The sequence below is a fragment of the Sander vitreus genome, chromosome 2, assembly GCF_031162955.1.
Source record: "Sander vitreus isolate 19-12246 chromosome 2, sanVit1, whole genome shotgun sequence".
NCBI classification, from domain to species: Eukaryota; Metazoa; Chordata; class Actinopteri; order Perciformes; family Percidae; genus Sander; species Sander vitreus.
In genome coordinates this window covers 24,700,942-24,720,294 of record NC_135856.1, presented here as the reverse complement: position 1 = coordinate 24,720,294, position 19,353 = coordinate 24,700,942, and the positions used below count along the sequence as shown (strand labels likewise).

Here is a 19,353-nt window from a genome sequence, read left to right as displayed (position 1 = left end):
AATCAATGACATTTAGCTATGATTTTGCATTACAGTGTTAGTTCATGGTTTCCTCTATATCTGGCAGCTGGACTGGACTATGTTGGCATTAGTCGCAACTTAGACTTTGCTCCTGGAGTGACAATGCAGACATTCAGAGTGACCATCCTGGATGATCTGGGTCAGCCGGATCTGGAGGGGCCGGAGACCTTTGACCTCGTGTTACGGATGCCCATGAATGCTGTGCTGGGAGAACCGAGCAAGACCACCATCACCATTAATGATACAGTCACTGACGGTGAGTGTCAAGCACACATATAAAACTTAATTGTGTATAGTATGTTCCAAGCCTACAGTAACTTTAAAGTAGATTCTATATGATGTGAGTCAAGTATGATTGTTGACATTAGTTTAAAATGAATGCACTGAAATATGATCATTTTGGTACAATTCTAGAAAAACACATTTTATTTTGATCCTCTTATTTAGCATTACATAAACAATTAGTATGTTGTTTGAAACACACAATAATGTGTTTTTTAGAGGAAATGAGGATATTTAAGTATTTATTGATTAATATAATAAAGCACTTACAAAGTGATTATACAAATACGTAGGTGGTTTGTAAATGTCCTGGTCAATGTCCTGGTATGGGTCTAAAGTTGCTTTTGTAAATTTATGAAGACATTCAAAATGAAATATGGGCTTTTAACAATTTCATTTTTTGAATTATTTTAGATTTTTTTTAGTGCAAATCACAGTCATTTGCTTCACTCAAATGCAGTGAAACTCTGGTAACAAACCGATGTCGGTTTCTGTTGTCTTTACAGTGCCAAAGGTTCAGTTTAAGGAAGGAAGCTACAAGGTGGATGAGTCTCATGGGGAAGTAACAGCCATAGTGTACCGCAGTGGAGACATTAGCATCCGGTCCACAGTGCGTTGTTACACTCGCCAAGCCTCTGCCCAAGTCATGATGGACTACAGTGAAAGACCCAATACTGACGCGTCAATCATAACTTTCCTACCAGGTAAGACCTTGCCTACCCCTCTTAATCTCTCTGTCCCTCTACATCCAGCAGCACTTTTCCGAGTATGTTGACCGTTTTTCTCCAGGTGAAACTGAGAAGCCGTGTGTGGTCAGCCTGATGGACGATTCCGTCCATGAAGACGATGAAGAGTTCCGTCTCGTCCTGGGAACTCCCAAGAGCAAGTCTCCTTATGGAGCTTCTATCGGGGAGCAGAAGGAAGCACTGGTCACAATCACGGACGGGAAAGACAGTATGTACTTTACAAACACCAACAAAAAATTTAATGAATACAAATATTTCAAATAACCAAGAGAATGGCTGTATCATATAGATAAAACCAACAGGAATAAACGGTGGGTGTGGAAAATAAAAACACCTCCCTTAAGAACTTTTGCTGAGCTGTCCTTCTCTGGAGAGAGTTTTGTACCGGGCAGGCTACAAATATGAAGCTGGATGATGCTGCAAATAAGTGCAAATTAATTTGACATTTATACATCATAAAAAAAATATATATATATAGAATCTGAAAAAATGAAGTATTTTGCTGCATCTAAAAAGACGGAATTGCCAACAACGGCTAAACTACATTTACGTTTTGTGTGTTCTTCTGTTCTTGTAAACTACTCTATTTGTACATTTGAGAAAATAACTATGTAGATGTTGTTTTGGCTCATTTGTAATTCAAATGTTCCTCCTGTTCTAGAGCCCATCATCCGTTTCGCGGAGATCAAATACAGTGTACGTGAACCTCAGGTCAAAGGTGACGTGGCTATAGTGAAGATTCCCATCCTGCGCGTTGGAGACACCTCAAAGGTCTCAGTGGTGAGAGTGCACACCAAGGACGGCTCTGCAACCTCCGGAGAAGACTACAACCCGCTGTCAGAAGGTAAGAACATGGTTTGGTGGCCGCAAAGTGACGCAGTAGCTTGCAAAGTGTCTCTTGATATGAATTTACATTGGAGCTATTTGGAGATGTTTTGATCAGTACTCACGTCACTGTCTCTGTGTCTAAGATGTTGAGTTCAAAGCGGGTGAGACGGAACACTTTGTGGAGATTGAGATCCTGTATGACGGTCAGAGAGAGATGAGAGAGGCCTTCACTGTACACATGAAGCCTGATGACAACATGGTGGCTGAAATACAGGTGACACGGAGGTTACACAGCACATATACACAAACAAATATAAATCAGTAGCGAGTCCTACATGTGCACATGTACTTTGCTGCATATCTACACGCGTGAGCATGCACCCCTGTCATGGCAGCCTGTGCTAAAATAGCCAGGCAACAGCTGGCATTGCTGTCAGCAGGCCTGAACCACAGAGTCTTATAAAAAGCCTTTCCCTCTGGAATGAGATGCTGAGGGGAATGTCCCAGCAGAGCCAAACAGTAGACAAACCTATTAACAGAACTGTGAGATTCTACCCATACACTCTACATTGGGCATGTACTGCTCACGTGACATTTTCAGATATGTTAGGCACCACAATTTGAGGAAGATATATTAGAGGAATGATGAAAGAATGTTACACTTTGGCATGAATGATCAATGAGATTGGTGGATTTAAAGTAGGGCTGTCAAATGATTAATTTTTTCTTAAAAGTTTTATCACATGATTAAAATTCTATTATTTTGCATTTCAGAACTGTTTTTAAGTACATATTAACAATGGAAAGCAATTCTTACCAGTGTATTTTGATTGGGAATCAAATTAATTTGTTTATAATTTATTTATTTATTTATTTACTGTAAACAAAAGAAAAATGTGTGAATCTAGTCACACATTTGAATCTAGAGTCAATATAGTGTGGAGTAACTCCTAAATAATGTTGATTACTCACTGACGTCCAGTGATCACCGGTTAATGAGACAGCGTTTGCACTTTGCAGCAGTTCCAGTTGGGCTGCTTTCTCCATGTCGTACAGGCTGTGTGTGCGTGGCGCTCTGTCCCCCTCGTCGACAATGTATAAGACAGGTCAGAACATGGCAACCGTAGTACGTCTTTAAGACCCGAGCTCAAGCTTGACGTGCTTCGGTGATTTAATTCGGCTTTACACAATGTGCATATGGCTTTCGACTTGTCTACTGAGCCGTCCGGAGAATTGTGTTGCTGCTGTCTTTCTCCATCATGCCTGCAGCAGCAGGATGTGTTACGAGGAAGTATGGCAGCTTGATGATAAGTAAAGGTGCGGCAAAGGGTCAAAACAGTAGCCTGTTAGGAACGACGCGAAGCCGAGTGAAGTGTAAAATAAATTAATAAATGGCGGCATGCAATTAAAAAAATTAACGCATTATGCTCGGCCCTTAATCGCATCGCGATTAACGCGTTAATGCTGACAGCCCTAATTTAAAGTCTTGAGCTAATGATGCATTTCCTCTTTTTGCTAGATGAACAAGGCCATTGTGTACATTGAGGAGATGGACAGTGTGGCAGATGTTACCTTCCCTGCCGTGCCCCAGGTGGTTTCCCTGCTAATGTATGATGACACAGCTAAATCCAAAGACAAGCCCCACCCGCCGAATGGATATCCTGTTGTGTGTGTGACGGTGAGTCCAATGCGTCTGCTGCTTTTGAGAGCCACACACACCTCCAAATTTCTTTAATTTTTCAGTTGCCATCTGTCTTGTCATCCCTTGCAGGCTTGCAACCCTAAGTACCACGACTTTGACAAAACCGGTTCCATCTGCTCTGCGGAGAACATCAACGACACTCTCACTCAGTATCGCTGGCTGGTCAGCGCCCCCACCGGGTCAGATGGAGTGACCAGCCCCATGAGGGAGGTGGACACTAATACATTCTTCACCAACACCAAGTCCATCACTTTGGATTCAATCTACTTCCAGACCGGTTCAAGGGTTCAATGTGCTGCCAGAGCCTTCAATGCCAATGGAGATGCCGGTCTGGAGCTGTCCAGTCCCATTGCTGTGATCAGCAAGGAAGAGGGTGAGTGAAGGACTGATGCGACAGCCCCAAATATATATTTGGTATAGAGTTCATTGGTTGAACTGACTTCTACCTCTTTGCAGGTATGTGTCAGCCTCGTATCCCAGGCACTGTTGGAGCTGAACCTTTCTCTGCTAAGATCCGCTACACCGGTCCAGATGACCCAGATTTCCCCAACCTCGTGAAACTGACTATCAACATGCCTCACATGGATGGTGAGCAGTAAAATTGTGTTGCAACCATTTATTTATTTATTATTTCAGGATAATGCACATTTGATGAACATGTACAGCAGTACACGTAAAAGTGCCAGATTGTAGTCCAAGGGCTAATTTCCATCTGTAGTCCATTAGGCAGATTGAAATTACAATAAAAAGGACAAAAGGTATACAGTAGTAATATTTGCTATATAAAACAGAGTAAAACAGGACGAAAGAAAAGAAAAACAGGACAATTCATTAGTAAGTGTTAAAACAGAGACAATTCATTAGTAAGTGTTAAAACAGAGACAATTCATTAGTATGCTCTACTGGGCTAATACGGTACAGCATGCAGTCAGAGGTGATGGCACGTTTGGTTAGCTCTAAGCCAGCTCTAAGACAAAAGATATACAGTAGTAACATTTGCTATATAAAACAGGGAGAAACAGGATGAAAGAAAAAGAAAAACAAGACAATTCATTAGTAAGTGTTAAAACGGAGACACAATTCATTAGTATGCTCTATTGGGCTAATACGGTACAGCATGCAGTCAGAGGTGATGGCACGTTTGGTTAGCTCTAAGCCACACCTTTACCTGGCTCTTAAAGGAGGCCAGAGTGGGACATTCCCTTATAGTTGGGGGTAGTGTGTTCCATAATGCATTACCTTTAATAGTGCATTATGGCTGAAAGAGGTTTTTCTAAAAGGAACCTAACAGTCCCTGTTTACAACAGTTCTGGTGATCCGAGTCTATCTGTATTTAATAAACTCTAGCAGTGGGGGTGGCGCCAAGCCATGTAGTACTTCATAAATTAAGCATATTGAGGAAAATTTACAAAAATGATCAAAACTCAGTAAGTTATGTTTCTCTAAGATCTTGCAGTGATGATAAGAGAAAGGTTTTTTATCTAGAGTTCAACTGGTTTTAGGATAGTAGAACCCGACATAGACCAGCTGGTGATGCAGTAGTTCAGATGTGAAAATGTCATCAAGTGCAGGAACATCAGAGCAGCTGCATCTGACAGAGATCCTCTGATTTGCTTAAAATTACAAAGATTAAATGTAATTCTTTTGGATATCATTTTAACATGATTTTTGAAAGAGAGTTTGGAGTCTATAATCACGCCCAAGTATTTAAACTCATTAACAACTTTCCAACTCTTCTGTGCCCAAGAACACCCCAGATTGAGAAAGTGTAGTAGTAGAAGGTTGCTTCGACAAATATAAACAGTTTTTTTTGCATTTAAGATAAGACATGCTCTATTGATATATATAGTCTTTAATGTTCAGTAACTAGACAAAGACACAATAAATGAACAGGTTTTTGACTCTCAACAGGTATGTTACCAGTGATCTCCACAAGACCTCTGTCCAACTTTGAGCTCACCCTGAGCCCAGACGGCACACGTGTGGGCAACCATCGCTGCTCCAACTTGCTGGATTTCAATGAGATCCAAACAGGCCACGGCTTCATCACAGATGCAACGAAGAACCCTGAAATCATTGGCGAGACATCACCCTACCAGTACAGCCCGGTCATGCGCTCAGCCAACTCTCTGCGCTTCTACAGGAACCTCAACTTGGAGGCCTGCCTCTGGGAGTTCACCACATACTACGACATGTCAGAGCTGCTGAATGACTGTGGCGGCTCCATAGGCACCGATGGACAGGTAGGACATACATAAAGAAAAACACTACAGAAAATCAAACATCCTAAAGGCCCCGTTAGACCAGCATTTACCGATCAGTGGATTCTCTTCTGGGTTTGAAGTAAATCCATTAAACTCACAAATAGATACTACTACAGATCCTACATTATCCTTGACAATGACTAATTTATCTCTTGTTTAGGTGCTGAACCTGGTCCAGTCCTACGTCACCCTGCGTGTTCCTCTGTTTGTGTCCTACGTTTTCCACTCTCCAGTGGCTGTGGGAGGCTGGCAGCACTTTGACCTGCAGTCAGAGCTCAAACTCACCTTTGTGTACGATACTGCTATTCTGTGGCAGGACGGCATCGGCAGCCCACCTGAGGCTGAGCTACAAGGTATATTCTTTTAGACCGATGCTGCTCCCTGCTGGTGCTTACAGTCCATTTGTGAAGCGCTGTAAAACTTTGTTCTCTGTTCTCATAGGAGCCATGTACCCAACCAGTATGCGTATAAATGAGGAGGGACGTCTGGTGGTCAACTTCAAGACAGAGGCTCGCTTCAGGGGACAGTTTGTTATGTCTCATTCAGGTAAGAGGGCGGTGCCCACACATACACAAGCCCTAAAACCAACCAGTGTGGTCATTCTATACAGCGACCTCCTATTGGATTACCCTGTGGCTAAAATCCTCTCTTCATCTATTTCTGGAGTTCCACATTAGGGGTCCTTCCTGTGTGAAAGTGCCAGAGGTCATTTCAGCAAATGTCAAAATGACCCTTCAGCGTTTACAGTTAGAAAGCAAGTGGCACAAACAATGTAAAGGGTCACTCTTTAAATACAAAAGTAGACACTGTTGCTAGTTCTAGTTTGGACAAAATGCAGCTTTAAAGATTTATGACTGTCTACATGTTTGTTTTCAGGAACCAGCGTGTCATCCATGGTGATGTGTGCTGACCATCCTGGGCTGACGTTCACTCTCGCCCTGGTCAGGACTGAGCCCACTTACAACCAGCCCATGCAGCAGTGGAGTTTTGTCTCAGACTTTGCTGTGAGGAATCAAAACTTGCCAGCTTTGGTGAAATGATCATAAACTTTACAGACAGTCTTAACATTGTTTCTATGTTTTTGTGTGACTTCTAGGTGCGAGACTACTCTGGGACCTACACAGTGAAGTTGATCGCCTGCATTGCATCACCTAATGGGGAGTTCAGCATCCCTCCTGTCTGCCACCCAAGAGAGCCACTTACGTTTGACATGGACATTCGCTTCCAGCAGGTTAGTCTTAAGATTCCGACAAAAATCCCCTGGCATTATCTAGTTCTAGATTCTGGGTCCAAAGCAAAGAATGTTTTTTTAAAGATTACACTGCAAAAATACCATCTTAACAATCATTAAGACTTTAATAACATGTAATTGTTTCCAGGGCAGTTACATTTGTCAGGAAAAGTTTACAACATTTACTACAAAATATCTCAAGATTGGTGCCATCTGCCGCTTTCATTATCACCCAGAATATGTTTTTTGTACGGTAACTCTTGTTCTGTGCTCCAGGTGAGTGACCCAGTTGCAGCTGAGTTCAGCCTCAACACTCAGATGTTCCTGCTGTCCAAGAAGGAGTTGTGGTTGTCTGACGGCTCCATGGGCTTTGGAGAAGGAACTGATGCTGCTTTTTCAGATGGTACTACAACACTGCCACCTAGTGGATTTTAGTAAACATTACAGCTGAGAACCATTTACCTTCTGAGGATCCCATGTTATAGTGCCACTTACCATTTCATCTGTTCTTTGCTTCAGGTTCCATGATCTACGGTCGTGTGATGGTGGACCCTGTCCAGAACCTCGGTGACTCCTTCTCCTGCAGCATTGAGAAAGTCTTCCTCTGCACTGGAGCAGATGGCTACGTTCCCAAGTATAACCCAACCAACAAGGAGTACGGCTGCCTGGCAGACGCTCCTTCTCTGCTTTACAGATTCAAAATCCTGGTAAGATGCAATGAAACCACAAAGACAATACTTTAAGGTGTTGTGAAGGCCAAAAGAAAAGTAGAGGTCATTTCTGATTTCTGTGTGTTGTTCTGCAGGACAAGGCCCAGCCAGAGACTCAAGCTACAGTATTTGGTGATGTTGCTTTTAAGGCCACACTGGCTCAAGACACACCTGGAGGTCTGCCTTTGGTCAGACAACCAGGATCAGATGGCTTCTCACTCTCCTCATCTCCACTTTTCCAGGTCTGTATAATTCTCAAATTATGGTATATTCGTGCATTGCATAAACACGTACATACAGAAGAAACAGACTCAAACATGCATTTCTTCTGCAGGTGGCTGCTGGTCGGGAATGGTTCATCCACACTATTTACACAGTCCGCTCCAGAGAAAATGCCAACCGCAACATTGGCAAACGCAGTGTGGAGTACCTGCATCACAGCATGTCCTCTGTTGAGCAGCCCGAGACCTCCAACATGGCCACCCACCGCCGTCGCCGTGCCGCCCCTGCGCTTTCTGACCTTGGTGTGGCCCAGGACATCGGTGTAGAAAACAACCGGGGCACCAACATCCAGCACATCGCTCTAGACCGAGCAGACCGCATGGTGGTCAGCCAGCGCCAGCCCTGGTCCCCTAACCGTGACCCCCTCGTGGACCGCCCCCTGCTGGAAAGTTCTGGCAGAGAACTGGCTGACACCTCCACCGTGCCCATGTTAGTGGGCCTGGCAGGTCTGATCCTTCTCATCTGCCTCATTGCCACCATTGTCATTCTGCTGCTTTGGCGCAAGAAGAGGGAAAAGAAGACCCAGTTCCCTCCTTACACCACCTCCTCTTCTTCTGCCTACAATGGCTACAGCCAAGGCCCAGCGGGCATGTGGAGCAGCTCAGACAACTCTGAGGTCTAGATGTGGAACCCCCTTCACCTCAAACACCTGCCCCCTATTAAAAAGACTATGAAAGTCTCTTCCACCATTGTGCCTTCAAAGCCCAACTATTGTAGCACTGAATAGAGCCCAGTACAACCTGTGGACAGCACAATATGTCAGTGCTTAGGGCCTACATGCAGAGAATGCACCAGAGTTTTGGGAGGCTTATTTATCTCTGATTATGGTTAGTTCTAGCTGTAATGTACTGTAGGTTTTTGCCTTTTTTGCTTAGAATTGCGTTAGAATCATGGATGTACGAAGATGCCCCTCACAATGATTCACCTGCTTCATTGGTTGCCAAGTTGTAAAATATCCCACTTTATCCAGTGTTTGCAAATGCATGAAAATCCCAATTTAGTAAATACAATTATTTAACGTATAAAAAGGCAAACATGTTTAAATTTCATGAAAGAAAATCATTTTCTATATTCCTCCTTTAAAAATAACTAGTTTACCAAGTTTTTTTATTACTGTAATTCACTGTGTTCATTATTTTGTTTTGTGGAGAGTAGAGCAAAATGGGTTGAATGTTAGTTGAGCTGACCTTAATGAATGATGTGATACATGATTTTTAGTATTGATATTTAACTGTTGAGCTTAAAAAAGCCTGCAGTATACCTGCCCACTGCTGAGTAACAATACCAATATGGTGTCATTGAAAGGGATTGTAAATGTCATTTTAGTCATTTGAGAATGCAGAAATCTTTTTTTTGGTCAATGTGGCTGTAATCAGATGCAAAACTATCTGTGTATATATCAATGTAAGGCTATGAAAAAAGGTAATACTACACCCTGGTGAAACTTGAAAAAATTATAAACTATACTATATTTCTGGTTTGTCGATCAAGTCCTGAAAAAACAAGCGTGGTATAAAAGTTATAATTATTCTTCTACAGGTATATTTTAATGTGCCGTGTGTTAGTAGACTTTTATGGCTTATTCATTTTGGTGTCAAGTTCAAGAGTTTGGATGTATGTACACTTCAACTGCCAAATATAAATGTCCTTTTTTGAATCAGTGTCATTGATTGTGTTATTTACCACACATTTTTAAAAAACGGGAGATTTATTTGTGACGTTCAAAAAGACATTTTCTACTTCACATAGGAAGATAAAAGAACAAACGTTTTCCTAAAAATAAAAGGGTACATATTGTTTCAAGCAATGGAATGTGGTACAACCAACAGGCATAAATACATTTATTTCAATTAAGTACTAGTAAAAAAAGGACTAGCAAACAAAAAACTAAACCAGCACAGCTGCAGTGTTTAGGTAAGTGACAACAAGGCAGGCTTGTAAGGAGCACTTCCCAAAACTTAATACGAGGTCAGTCCATCAGGTTTTTTTACACAGTACATTATCACAGCCTGCAAAACAAACGGACATTAGGACTAACGATACTGGAGCTGGCCGCATCCCTCAAATTCTGACATTGTATGCAGTAGATTAATGTTGTGAACAGCTTCACAACTTGAGCTTTTTCCTGCGTCCACGACCATCTGGGGTTGCCTCTGACTTCCGTTTCTGGGCCTAGGTAAGAGGAGAAAATTATTAGGGAAGACTTCACAAGCACTGACATAAAAGACTTACCAAAAAATACCCAGCCCTAGACAAATGTTACTTTGAATTTGAACAACCCAGGTAGCATCAATAAACAAGTGGCTTGCTTCCTGTAATATGAGATTTGTAACTTACTGAGCCACTCTTTGGGCCACGTTTCTTCTTCTCAGCCTTCTCCCTCTCCTCCAGCTCCATGTTCTCTCTCTCTATCAGTGTAATCAGGGTGTTGCATCGCCTCTGAAGCTCCTACACACACACACACACACACACTTTATATTTTTAGGCAACACTTTTATAACAGCATCCATAATATTAAAGAAAATACAGGCGAAATCCTACAAAGATGCCAACACTTACCATGGCAGTCCTGGATTTGAGGAACCAGTCAAAGCGGAACTGAGGCGAGTTGCGTATGCACTGACGCAGCTCGTCATACACGCTCTCCTTGTCGAAGCCCAGCTTGTGGAGCATACAGATAAGGAAGCGGTCCTCCTCCTCTGTGTAGTTCTTGCCTTTGTTGGTGCCATAGGAGATACGGAGCTGATGGAAGGGAGCTTTGTAGCGACCAATCTGGGCAAAGAGATGAGAAACATTGAGGGACCGTTAATTGATAAATCAGGATGAGCAGACAATGTGATGAAGAAACAATTAAAAGATTAGAGCAAGATTTAGAGTTTACGTGATTAACACAATGCTTAATGAAATAAGCTACTTAAGTCGTTTAAACAAGAAAGGATAGCTAAATGGTCGACAGCTACCTTTGAGTCCAGTGCTTTCTTGATGCTAATCCTTCTCTGGATCCTGGCCTCTCCTCTCTCTATCTGGGCCATAATCTTCTCGATGTCCTGCAGCTCATTACAGCGCTCCCAGAATACAGCTGAAGGAACAAACACAAACATGAATCCCCTAAATATGCAAAGAAGTCAAGCGTTTTGGATTGCCTGCGGAATATAGGAGAAGTCATTACCAGAATATTCCATGACCTCCTCTGGAGTTTTTCCCTCAACTTCTCTGGCAATGTTCTCAATATCATCTCTTCCCCACTTCTCGTTGGCTTTGATGAACTGGTTGAAGTCACGTTTGTTCCAAATAGTAAATCCCTGCAATGAAGGTACAGTTGATCAAAATATGCCCAAATCTAGACCCAGAAACAAAACATTTGGACTTGCGGCATATTAGCCATAAATGTATTGCATTTAGTGGGGGGTGACCTGTACCTGTTGCAGCAGGTTCTCCTTCTCCTCCAGTTCCTCCTCTGCGAGAGCCTCAGCCTCGTCGATTTTACCCTGCTCTTCTTTCTGGAGCTGAGCTGAATTTGGCATGTCTGGATTACGGGGAACCTAAAAGGACACAGCCACAGACTGACTCAGAGACATTTCTAAACACATTCCTACTCCAAACCAAATGTGTACAAATGATCCGTTTCTCATGTGGAACACATCTCGGTACCTTGTAGCCTATGGTCTTTCTGTAGAACAGAATTTCCTTTTCTAGAAGCTCAAAAAGACGTGGAGGGAAGAACTGGAAGTCCTGGACATTTGGCTGCTTGGGGGGACGAGGAGCCTGGGAAATGGAGTCACACAAAATGTTATGACAAATGGTATGCCTCAACCAGGATAGCATGCCATCCACCATAAGAGCATTAATGCCTTATATCCTAAGGGTGTTGGTAGAGTGATCGGTCCCTACCTTGGGTGCTTTGGGCTCACTGACTCGCAGAGCCTCTCTGAAGTAAGCATCCACAGCGTAATTGGCTTTCCTTTCTCTCTTGGGTGGCTCGATCCAGTTGGTAATGACCTGAATGAAAAAGCAAGAAGGGAAACAAGGTTCCACGATTCATGTTGTGGGAATTAAAGACTGCTGAATGAATACTGATTCGTTAGTCGTTTTACCTTTTTCTTCTCTCTATAATCTTCTCCTTCGAATGTGTACACGCTGCTGTTCTCTGTGTCCATGGTGAAGTTTCTCAGAGTACTCTCACCCAGTGAAGACAGCTTCTCCTTCATCTCCATGGTCTAGCAAATGACAAGATCAGAGTGTTAATGTTGTGGTAAAATATATAAAAAGAAAAAACTAGACACAAAAAGGCATTGATTTTCTCCAATGCATCCTGACTCACCTTTCTTTCACCTCTCTCCAGGATTGCATCAATGTCATCATCTGTGATCTCACTCTCTTTGGAGGCAAACACATGTGTGGCACCGTGGCGGATGATGGACAGCATCTCATCCTTGCCCAGCTTGTTTGCGCTTGGATCCACAAGTCTTCCTGTTAAACACACAGAAGTCAGCTTAGTCGCTTACTTTTGGTATTTTCTGTGGAGTACCAATTTTACATTTCTCTGAGACCCATTCTGTAAAAACACCTCAATTGTGAATACTGCTGAGACAGGAAAGAGGAGCTACCTTGCTGGATCACAATGGAGTCCAGGCGCAGTTTCATCTCGGCCCTCTCCACAATCCTCTCCTCCACTGTGTTTTCGGTGATGAAACGAAAGACGCGTACCTGCTTCTGTTGACCAATCCTGTGAGCTCGGTCCTGAGATAAAAAGATCAAACTGGTCACGTCCCCGTTTTCCGGGAAACACAATCAGATCCTGTGACTCCTTACTACTGGATAAAGAATGCGAAGTTCAGAGTACTAACCATGGCCTGAAGATCGACTTGGGGGTTCCAGTCCGAGTCGTACAGGATGACCACATCCGCTGTAGCCAGGTTGATACCCAGTCCTCCAGCTCTGGTGCTCAACATGAAGATGAACTTAGAGCTGTTGGGCTCATTGTATGCGTTGATAGAGACCTGAAAACACACAAAAGGTATATTAAAAAAAATGAAACTTGTTTTACTAAACTCATCTCATGGTTTCCTGAGATGAACAAATGGCGTCAAATCGGTCAACTTAAATCTCTCATGCGACATCTTCCGATACAAGATCCATCACCACACCTGTCTCTCCTCGTGCGGCGTCTGGCCATCCAGGCGGCAGTAGCCATAGTTCCTCCACATGCAGTAGTCCTCCAAGATGTCCAGCACCCTGGTCATCTGACTAAAGATGAGCACACGAGAACCTGGAAGGAAGGAAAGACGGTAGAATTAGTCAGAGGAATGTAGGAAAAAAAACAGCCCTTTCACACTTAACTTTAACTGTTTTTTTTTAATATCACTTTTATTGGTGCAATAACATTAGTACAAGTTTAAAAACAGCATTTTGTCTTTTTTAGTGTAATTGAGTATTAAGATTGTTGTTGTATTATTTAACTTAAAGTGCTCATATTATGCTCATTTTCAGGTTCATAATTGTATTTAGAGGTTGCACCAGAATAGGTTCATGAGGTTTAATTTTCAGAAAACACCATATATTTGTTGTACTGCACATTGCTGCAGCTCCTCTTTTCACCCTGTGAGTTGAGCTCTCTGTTTTAGCTACAGAGTGAGACATCTCACTTCTGTTCCATCTTTGTTGGGAGTCGCACATGCGCAGTAGATACTGCTAGCTTGTCAGTTGCAGAGTATGAGGGAGTGCCATGCTAGCAGCTAGGCGAGCATTATAACGCGTGTTACAAAGTGACGCACGTTCGTCACGGAAGTAAAGGCTGGACTACAATAGAGCTGTTTGGAGCAGTTTGTGAACAGTGTCTGTTGGAGATGGTAAGTCCCTTTGGGGTGGACTTTGGGCTTTTTCACTTTGGAAACCTATAACATGCACAAAAAAGATATATAACACAATAAAGGAAAGGGGAAAAGCCAAATAATATAGTACTCAGTAATATAGTGCTCATAATATGAGCACTTTAAGTAAAAACTTTGAGTACTTCTTCCACCACTTATGAATCATAAACACAGGTGTTTTTTCTAAATATTCTACATTTTAAAAGATTCTGTAATAGAAACACTATATCTAAAGATGACTAAAAATTACAGCATGGCCATCGACGTACCCTGATCCTTCATCTTGGGTAGCAGCTTGTCCAGCACCACCATCTTGCCACTGTTCACCACCAGGTGGAGGTCAGTCGTGTATGGGGGACCCGGCTCGGCCCCGTCGAACAGGTACGGGTGGTTGCAGCATTTCCTCAGCTGCATGAGAACGTTCAGCAGACGCATCTTGTCCATCTTACCCGCCGAGTTCAGTATGTCAATGTCCTTCATCAGGATCTTTGTGTACCTGATGGGTGGTGACAAATTAATCATCGCATACTAGTGTACAAGTAGAGCTGGTCAATATATCGATATCGCGATATGAGACTAGATACCGTCTTAGATTTTGGATATCATAATATGGGATAAGTGTTGTCTTTTCCTGGTTTTAAAGGCTGCATTACAGTAAAGTGATGTCATTTTCTGAACTTACCAGACTGTTGTAACTGTTCTATTATTTGCCTTTACCCACTTAGTCATTATATCCACATTATTGATGATTATTTATAAAAAAAATCTCATTGTGTAAATATTTTGTGAAAGCACCAATAGTCAACCCTACAATATCGTTGCGGTATCGATATCGAGGTATTTGGTCAAAAATATCGTGATATTTGATTTTCTCCATATCGCCCAGCCCTAAGTACAAGTTTATGCCAGGATCCAGTTTATTTTAAGCTGAGCAGAACAAAGAAGCTTGGGACAAATTAAAGCTTAACTGAGGATACTTACCACTCTCGCTGCATCTTACTCAGACCCACATACATCTTGATCTCTTTTTTCGGAAGCAGAGTCTTCTCTACGTCAGCTTTGATACGACGAAGCAAGAAGGGACGCAGAACCTACACAAAAAAATGGCAAGTCAACAGAGTGCTGCAAGACCACCTAAAATGTACACAGATTTGTAGGAAGTTGACATGAAAAAAAAATTCAATGCTTACAGTGTGAAGACGTTCAACCAACTTTGTATCACCCAAGCAGTTGTTTGTGTCGAACCAGGAATCAAAGTCCTTTGGGAACAAAAACTGTTATTAGTACCTGAGTACAGAGCACTTTTCTTCTAAATAACAGACAAGAACCACATCAGGATTACTAAGGATTCCAGCTTTAAGTGGGTTTATCATCTAGTGAAAGTCCCTGTTCATCTTGTGCACTTCTGGGCGATTCTTACGTCTGCTGAATTGAAGACGTCAGGTAGCAGGAAGTTCAGCAGAGCCCACAGCTCGTGAAGGTTGTTTTGCAGGGGTGTTCCAGTCAGCAACAAACGATTGGTGGTCTTAAATTCTCGCACAATCTCTGATAGCTATGGGAAATAAAATGCTTCATTAGGAAATCTTGTAAAACGCCAAGTGGTTTTTGACATATGTAAATGTGTATTTTGTTTCAGTGGCCGTCTCACCTTTGATTTCTCATTCTTGATTCTGTGGGCTTCGTCAATGACCAGGTACCTCCAGTTGAACTTCTTGAACACTGCCTTTTCAATGATGAGCATCTCGTAGGATGTGACACACACATCCCATTCTCCAGGCAACAGCACATCTCTGATCAGGGCATTCTGAAATTGATGCAATTTTGTTTTTGGTGTTTTATAAGTGTAAAAGACAACTACCAAATAGTTATTTTTCATTAGTGGAGCTAAAGTTGGCTGTATCCTTCAGTGACAGATTGTCTACCTAAAAGGAATCTTTACAGTAAGTAAAGTCAATCTTTTTTAACACAGTTTTGCTGAGATGCACATTACACACATCCAATACTCACTATCACCCACCAGCTAAACAAATCAAATAATCTAAAGTGTCCATAAATAATGCTGAAATCAAGCTGGTGTTACTTCAAATACATGCAATTTACCTAACTCTTGTATCAGTTATTTGGTTTGGGTACATATCACTAAACCCAAACCAGAAGCCAAAATCACCACAAAACATTCAATCCAAGATCAAAGCGTACAAAGTACTGCATTGCGGTGATCACAAATGATGACTCCACACATAAACCTGACTTGCCGAATGAAAAGTAGGTCTACTATGCTAAGATGTTGTATGGTTTGCAAAATCATTCCCATTGTAAAACAAGCACATTAAAAAATAGGGAGTCTTACAGGGTGAAATATCAAATCATGGTAGTTCCAGTTCCACTGGGCTTTTTAGACAATCATAATGTTCTGATGCAACTTACTCTCTCCTCTCTGTCTCCGATCAGGCAGACTGCACGGAGCGAAGGCACCCATCTCTTGAACTCATTCATCCAGTTGTAGAGGGTGGACTTGGGCACCAGCACCATGTGGGGACCAGGGATGTTTCTGTAGTGCTTCATATAACCCAGCAGGGAAATAGTCTGCAGAGTCTTCCCCAAACCCTGAGAAGCAGCAGAGTGTGTGAGAGATGGAGCAGTACATGTAAATACAACAATATTGTAAGATTAAAAAATACAGTTTAGACTGTGAGAAAGTACTGACCATTTCGTCAGCGAGGATGCCGTTGATGCCATTCTCGTACAAAGAGATGAGCCAGTTCAGACCACGGACCTGATAGTCTCTCATTTTTCCTGACTTGACATCTAAATAAGAGACAAGGAAACGCATTATCATCACTTCTGCACATAATATACACATTTGCCATATACCTTCCTCTCAAGTCTAAATCATTGCTTACAGGAGGGAGAGTCATCAAAGCGTGTGCAGACATTAGTCGTCTTTGTGCTCTCGCTTAGAAGCTCTTCATCCTCCTCTTGCTCTGTGCGGCGATGTCGGTTGCTGTTAATGCACATAAAAAAGGAACAATAAGTCATGATCACAATGTGAGTAAACTTCCAAAAATGAAATTAATCTGTATGTACTCACTCTCCGGCAGACAGCAGGTTCTGTTTCTCATCATTCTTGATGCGAGGACGCCCTGGCTTCATCTTCAGCGGGGAGGTGGGGGTCTTCTGTGCGGCTGGTTGGATGAAATGAGCAAACAACTCTGTTTGCTTCAACAGGTACTCAAATCTGTTGGTCCGGTCTGTTTGCTACATACACAGGAAGACAGACTTGTTAACTTATTTCTCCAAGAACCGAGTGTTGAGCCATGTGGTGATAGCTACAGTAAAAGTGTCCTTACCACTTTCTCCTCATAGCCCGGAGCAGGTACTTTCTTGGATGAGGAGGAGGAGGCATCTTGTCCATCGGGCCCGGCATCTGAAGATGACTCTTTTCCAGCATCTGAAGAATCGGACTTCTCCTGAGCAGAAAAAAAGTAAACAGAAGCAGTCTTGTTTAGTGGCTATCTCATATGTATCTAACAACATCCGATAGGAACAGACTAGACAAATTGCTAGCTCTGTTCTGGTTGCTCTCTGGACCAAACAGAGGAAGTAGGAAAGAGACGAATGATAACAAAAAATCCTGGCTTTCAATAACAAAATCTTTCAACCTCCCCTACAGTAAACCCTAAACACTCTAGGCAGCTCTTGGCAAGTCGTTTGCCTTGCTGCCATTACCACTGCTCCTGTGGGCCAAAACAACTGGATTGCAATCGCAGTGCTCAACCTTCTGCACTACTTTCTTCGCATAACTGGGCACACTTCACACTCTTTGTTTTTTCTGCATTTCATGCTGCTAACACTGCTATTTGCAGACACAAGACACTTCACCCACCACCCGATTGGATTCACCCCCCCAGTGCAATTTTTGCATTAAATGTATTTTTTGATGTTTATTCGTCACTACGTTTGCCTCAATACACGTTGTATTTACTATTTGTGTTAACATGTATAGTGTTTCGCACCCTTGGTGTTCATACTTTACTTTGTGTATAGTAGGAGATCATAATGTACTGTAGTACTCTAGCTATTTAAGGTTACTTATACTATGTGTATGTCCCTGTACTTCTACTGCGGTGACATTTGGATCAATAAAGTTTGTTTTATTTTATCTTATTCCAACTGTTGAGCTGCACACCTGAAAACACTTCTATTAATAAGGATATTAATCAACACCAGGTGCAGTGGAAGTTAAGTTGCAGGCATGCAGCGCTGAAGCAGCAGCATCCTCGGTTACAAAAGCCATTGCTGCACTGTCCCACTGAAAACAAAGACACGGACCGGACAGCTGAGCATGGGTGCGCGCTCACAAGCCCTATTACAGTCACAAATAATTTACGGAGTAAATCTAGCCTCGAATTAAACAAAAAAGTACGCTGCGACTTTTACTGCGATGGTCGATGGGTTGCTAGCGAGGCTAAGCTAGCTAGTAGTGTGAGCGCTTATGAAACAGGCTGGCCTTGCTAGTGCTCTGTGCTGTAACGTTAGCTTCAGTCCCAAGTGAATGGGACCGAGCTGTTGTTGTCGTGAGCTAACGATAGCCCCTCCGCGGCGATCTAACTAGTTAGTTAGCTCAAACAGCCCGCGTTAACATTGACAAAGTAATAGTTTAACGTAGCCGAATTTGAGGAACAAGTGTGAAACGTCAAGGGACCGGGGTTACCAGAGTTTCAGACTTGTGTGGCTGGTCTATGAAAGATGTACGCGGTGTTGAGAGGAGACAATGCCCATTTTAAACCATCTTACCTCTGCTCCTCCGGCTTCTTGAAGTTCAGTCTGCTCTTCGCGCTGTTCCACGCAGCTCAGGAGTTCGGACATTTTTATCGAATTTCCTCTTTCGATTCAGATATAGCGTCCGTTATTTGGTGCCTTATGTGACCCCGTATAAGAGCCGTTGAAGATTTTCCGAACTTTCTCGCGGTAAATGACAACTATCCTGCTGTTTATAATGAAAGACACACCGGTTGGTCACAGGCAGCACATTCCCGCTAGCAAGATTTTTCTCGAGCACCCGCGTTCGCACAACCCGGTGTGGGCTCTATCGCGAGACTTGCTTATGCTGCCTTTACCGGTTGTTGGAAATGTTGCTACTCACTTGATTTCTTCATACAGCTTATTTCTAAATGGCCCTTAATATTATCGTGTGTGTAGTTACCCAATTTGTCTGTACAAAACAGTCTTTACAGTGCAACCTACAGCAAGTTATAACATCCCTTAAATCTCAGATGGAAGGAAGGAAAGTGCAGCAACATCAAATATCAAGTATATCAAAACCAATTCTATTATTCTTGGTAGAAAGCTTGCTGGACAACACAGATGCTTTGGTTTGGTTGAACCAATCCGCATTATCAATGTAGAAGTAAAAA

General features: G+C 42.5%; 2 protein-coding genes across 2 annotated transcripts in view; one reads left to right on the top strand and one right to left on the bottom strand.

The window, feature by feature from the left end:
* Positions 1–9,723, top strand: part of frem3 (Fras1 related extracellular matrix 3) — a 32,716-nt gene extending 22,993 nt beyond the window's left edge. The window contains exons 8-24 of the mRNA XM_078262574.1: positions 68–277; positions 810–1,007; positions 1,093–1,257; positions 1,711–1,893; positions 2,021–2,151; positions 3,397–3,555; positions 3,649–3,952; positions 4,036–4,167; positions 5,491–5,822; positions 6,004–6,196; positions 6,285–6,389; positions 6,720–6,847; positions 6,940–7,074; positions 7,351–7,477; positions 7,594–7,781; positions 7,880–8,026; positions 8,119–9,723. Of these exons, the coding sequence (XP_078118700.1) occupies positions 68–277; positions 810–1,007; positions 1,093–1,257; positions 1,711–1,893; positions 2,021–2,151; positions 3,397–3,555; positions 3,649–3,952; positions 4,036–4,167; positions 5,491–5,822; positions 6,004–6,196; positions 6,285–6,389; positions 6,720–6,847; positions 6,940–7,074; positions 7,351–7,477; positions 7,594–7,781; positions 7,880–8,026; positions 8,119–8,688 (3,407 nt within the window). The 3' untranslated portion in view covers positions 8,689–9,723. The remainder of the gene's footprint in view (positions 1–67; positions 278–809; positions 1,008–1,092; positions 1,258–1,710; positions 1,894–2,020; positions 2,152–3,396; positions 3,556–3,648; positions 3,953–4,035; positions 4,168–5,490; positions 5,823–6,003; positions 6,197–6,284; positions 6,390–6,719; positions 6,848–6,939; positions 7,075–7,350; positions 7,478–7,593; positions 7,782–7,879; positions 8,027–8,118) is intronic.
* A 32-nt stretch (positions 9,724–9,755) lies between these two features.
* On the bottom strand, positions 9,756–19,018 carry smarca5 (SNF2 related chromatin remodeling ATPase 5). The gene is made up of 24 exons (XM_078262585.1): positions 18,734–19,018; positions 17,287–17,406; positions 17,028–17,194; positions 16,840–16,940; positions 16,644–16,744; positions 16,364–16,543; positions 15,585–15,740; positions 15,357–15,488; positions 15,127–15,195; positions 14,918–15,027; positions 14,206–14,432; positions 13,214–13,335; positions 12,914–13,066; positions 12,674–12,806; positions 12,388–12,536; positions 12,161–12,283; positions 11,958–12,065; positions 11,718–11,831; positions 11,486–11,608; positions 11,236–11,368; positions 11,027–11,145; positions 10,626–10,838; positions 10,404–10,514; positions 9,756–10,238 (listed from the first exon to the last, which is right to left on the bottom strand). Exons 1-24 carry the CDS (start codon positions 18,803–18,805, stop codon positions 10,173–10,175), a joined length of 3,102 nt encoding a protein of 1,033 aa, XP_078118711.1. The 5' UTR covers positions 18,806–19,018; the 3' UTR covers positions 9,756–10,172.
* Between the last annotated feature and the right edge of the window lie 335 nt (positions 19,019–19,353).

Excerpts from the sequence above, each read along its gene's own strand:
- smarca5 (XM_078262585.1), bottom strand. The coding sequence starts at position 18,805 with ATGTCCGAACTCCTGAGCTGCGTGGAACAGCGCGAAGAGCAGACTGAA. Across the intron at positions 15,196-15,356 it reads ACGTCTTCAATTCAGCAGAC|GACTTTGATTCCTGGTTCGA; the intron begins GTAAGAATCGCC and ends TTGTTCCCAAAG. Across the intron at positions 11,369-11,485 it reads AGGAGAACCTGCTGCAACAG|GGATTTACTATTTGGAACAA; the intron begins GTACAGGTCACC and ends CCTTCATTGCAG.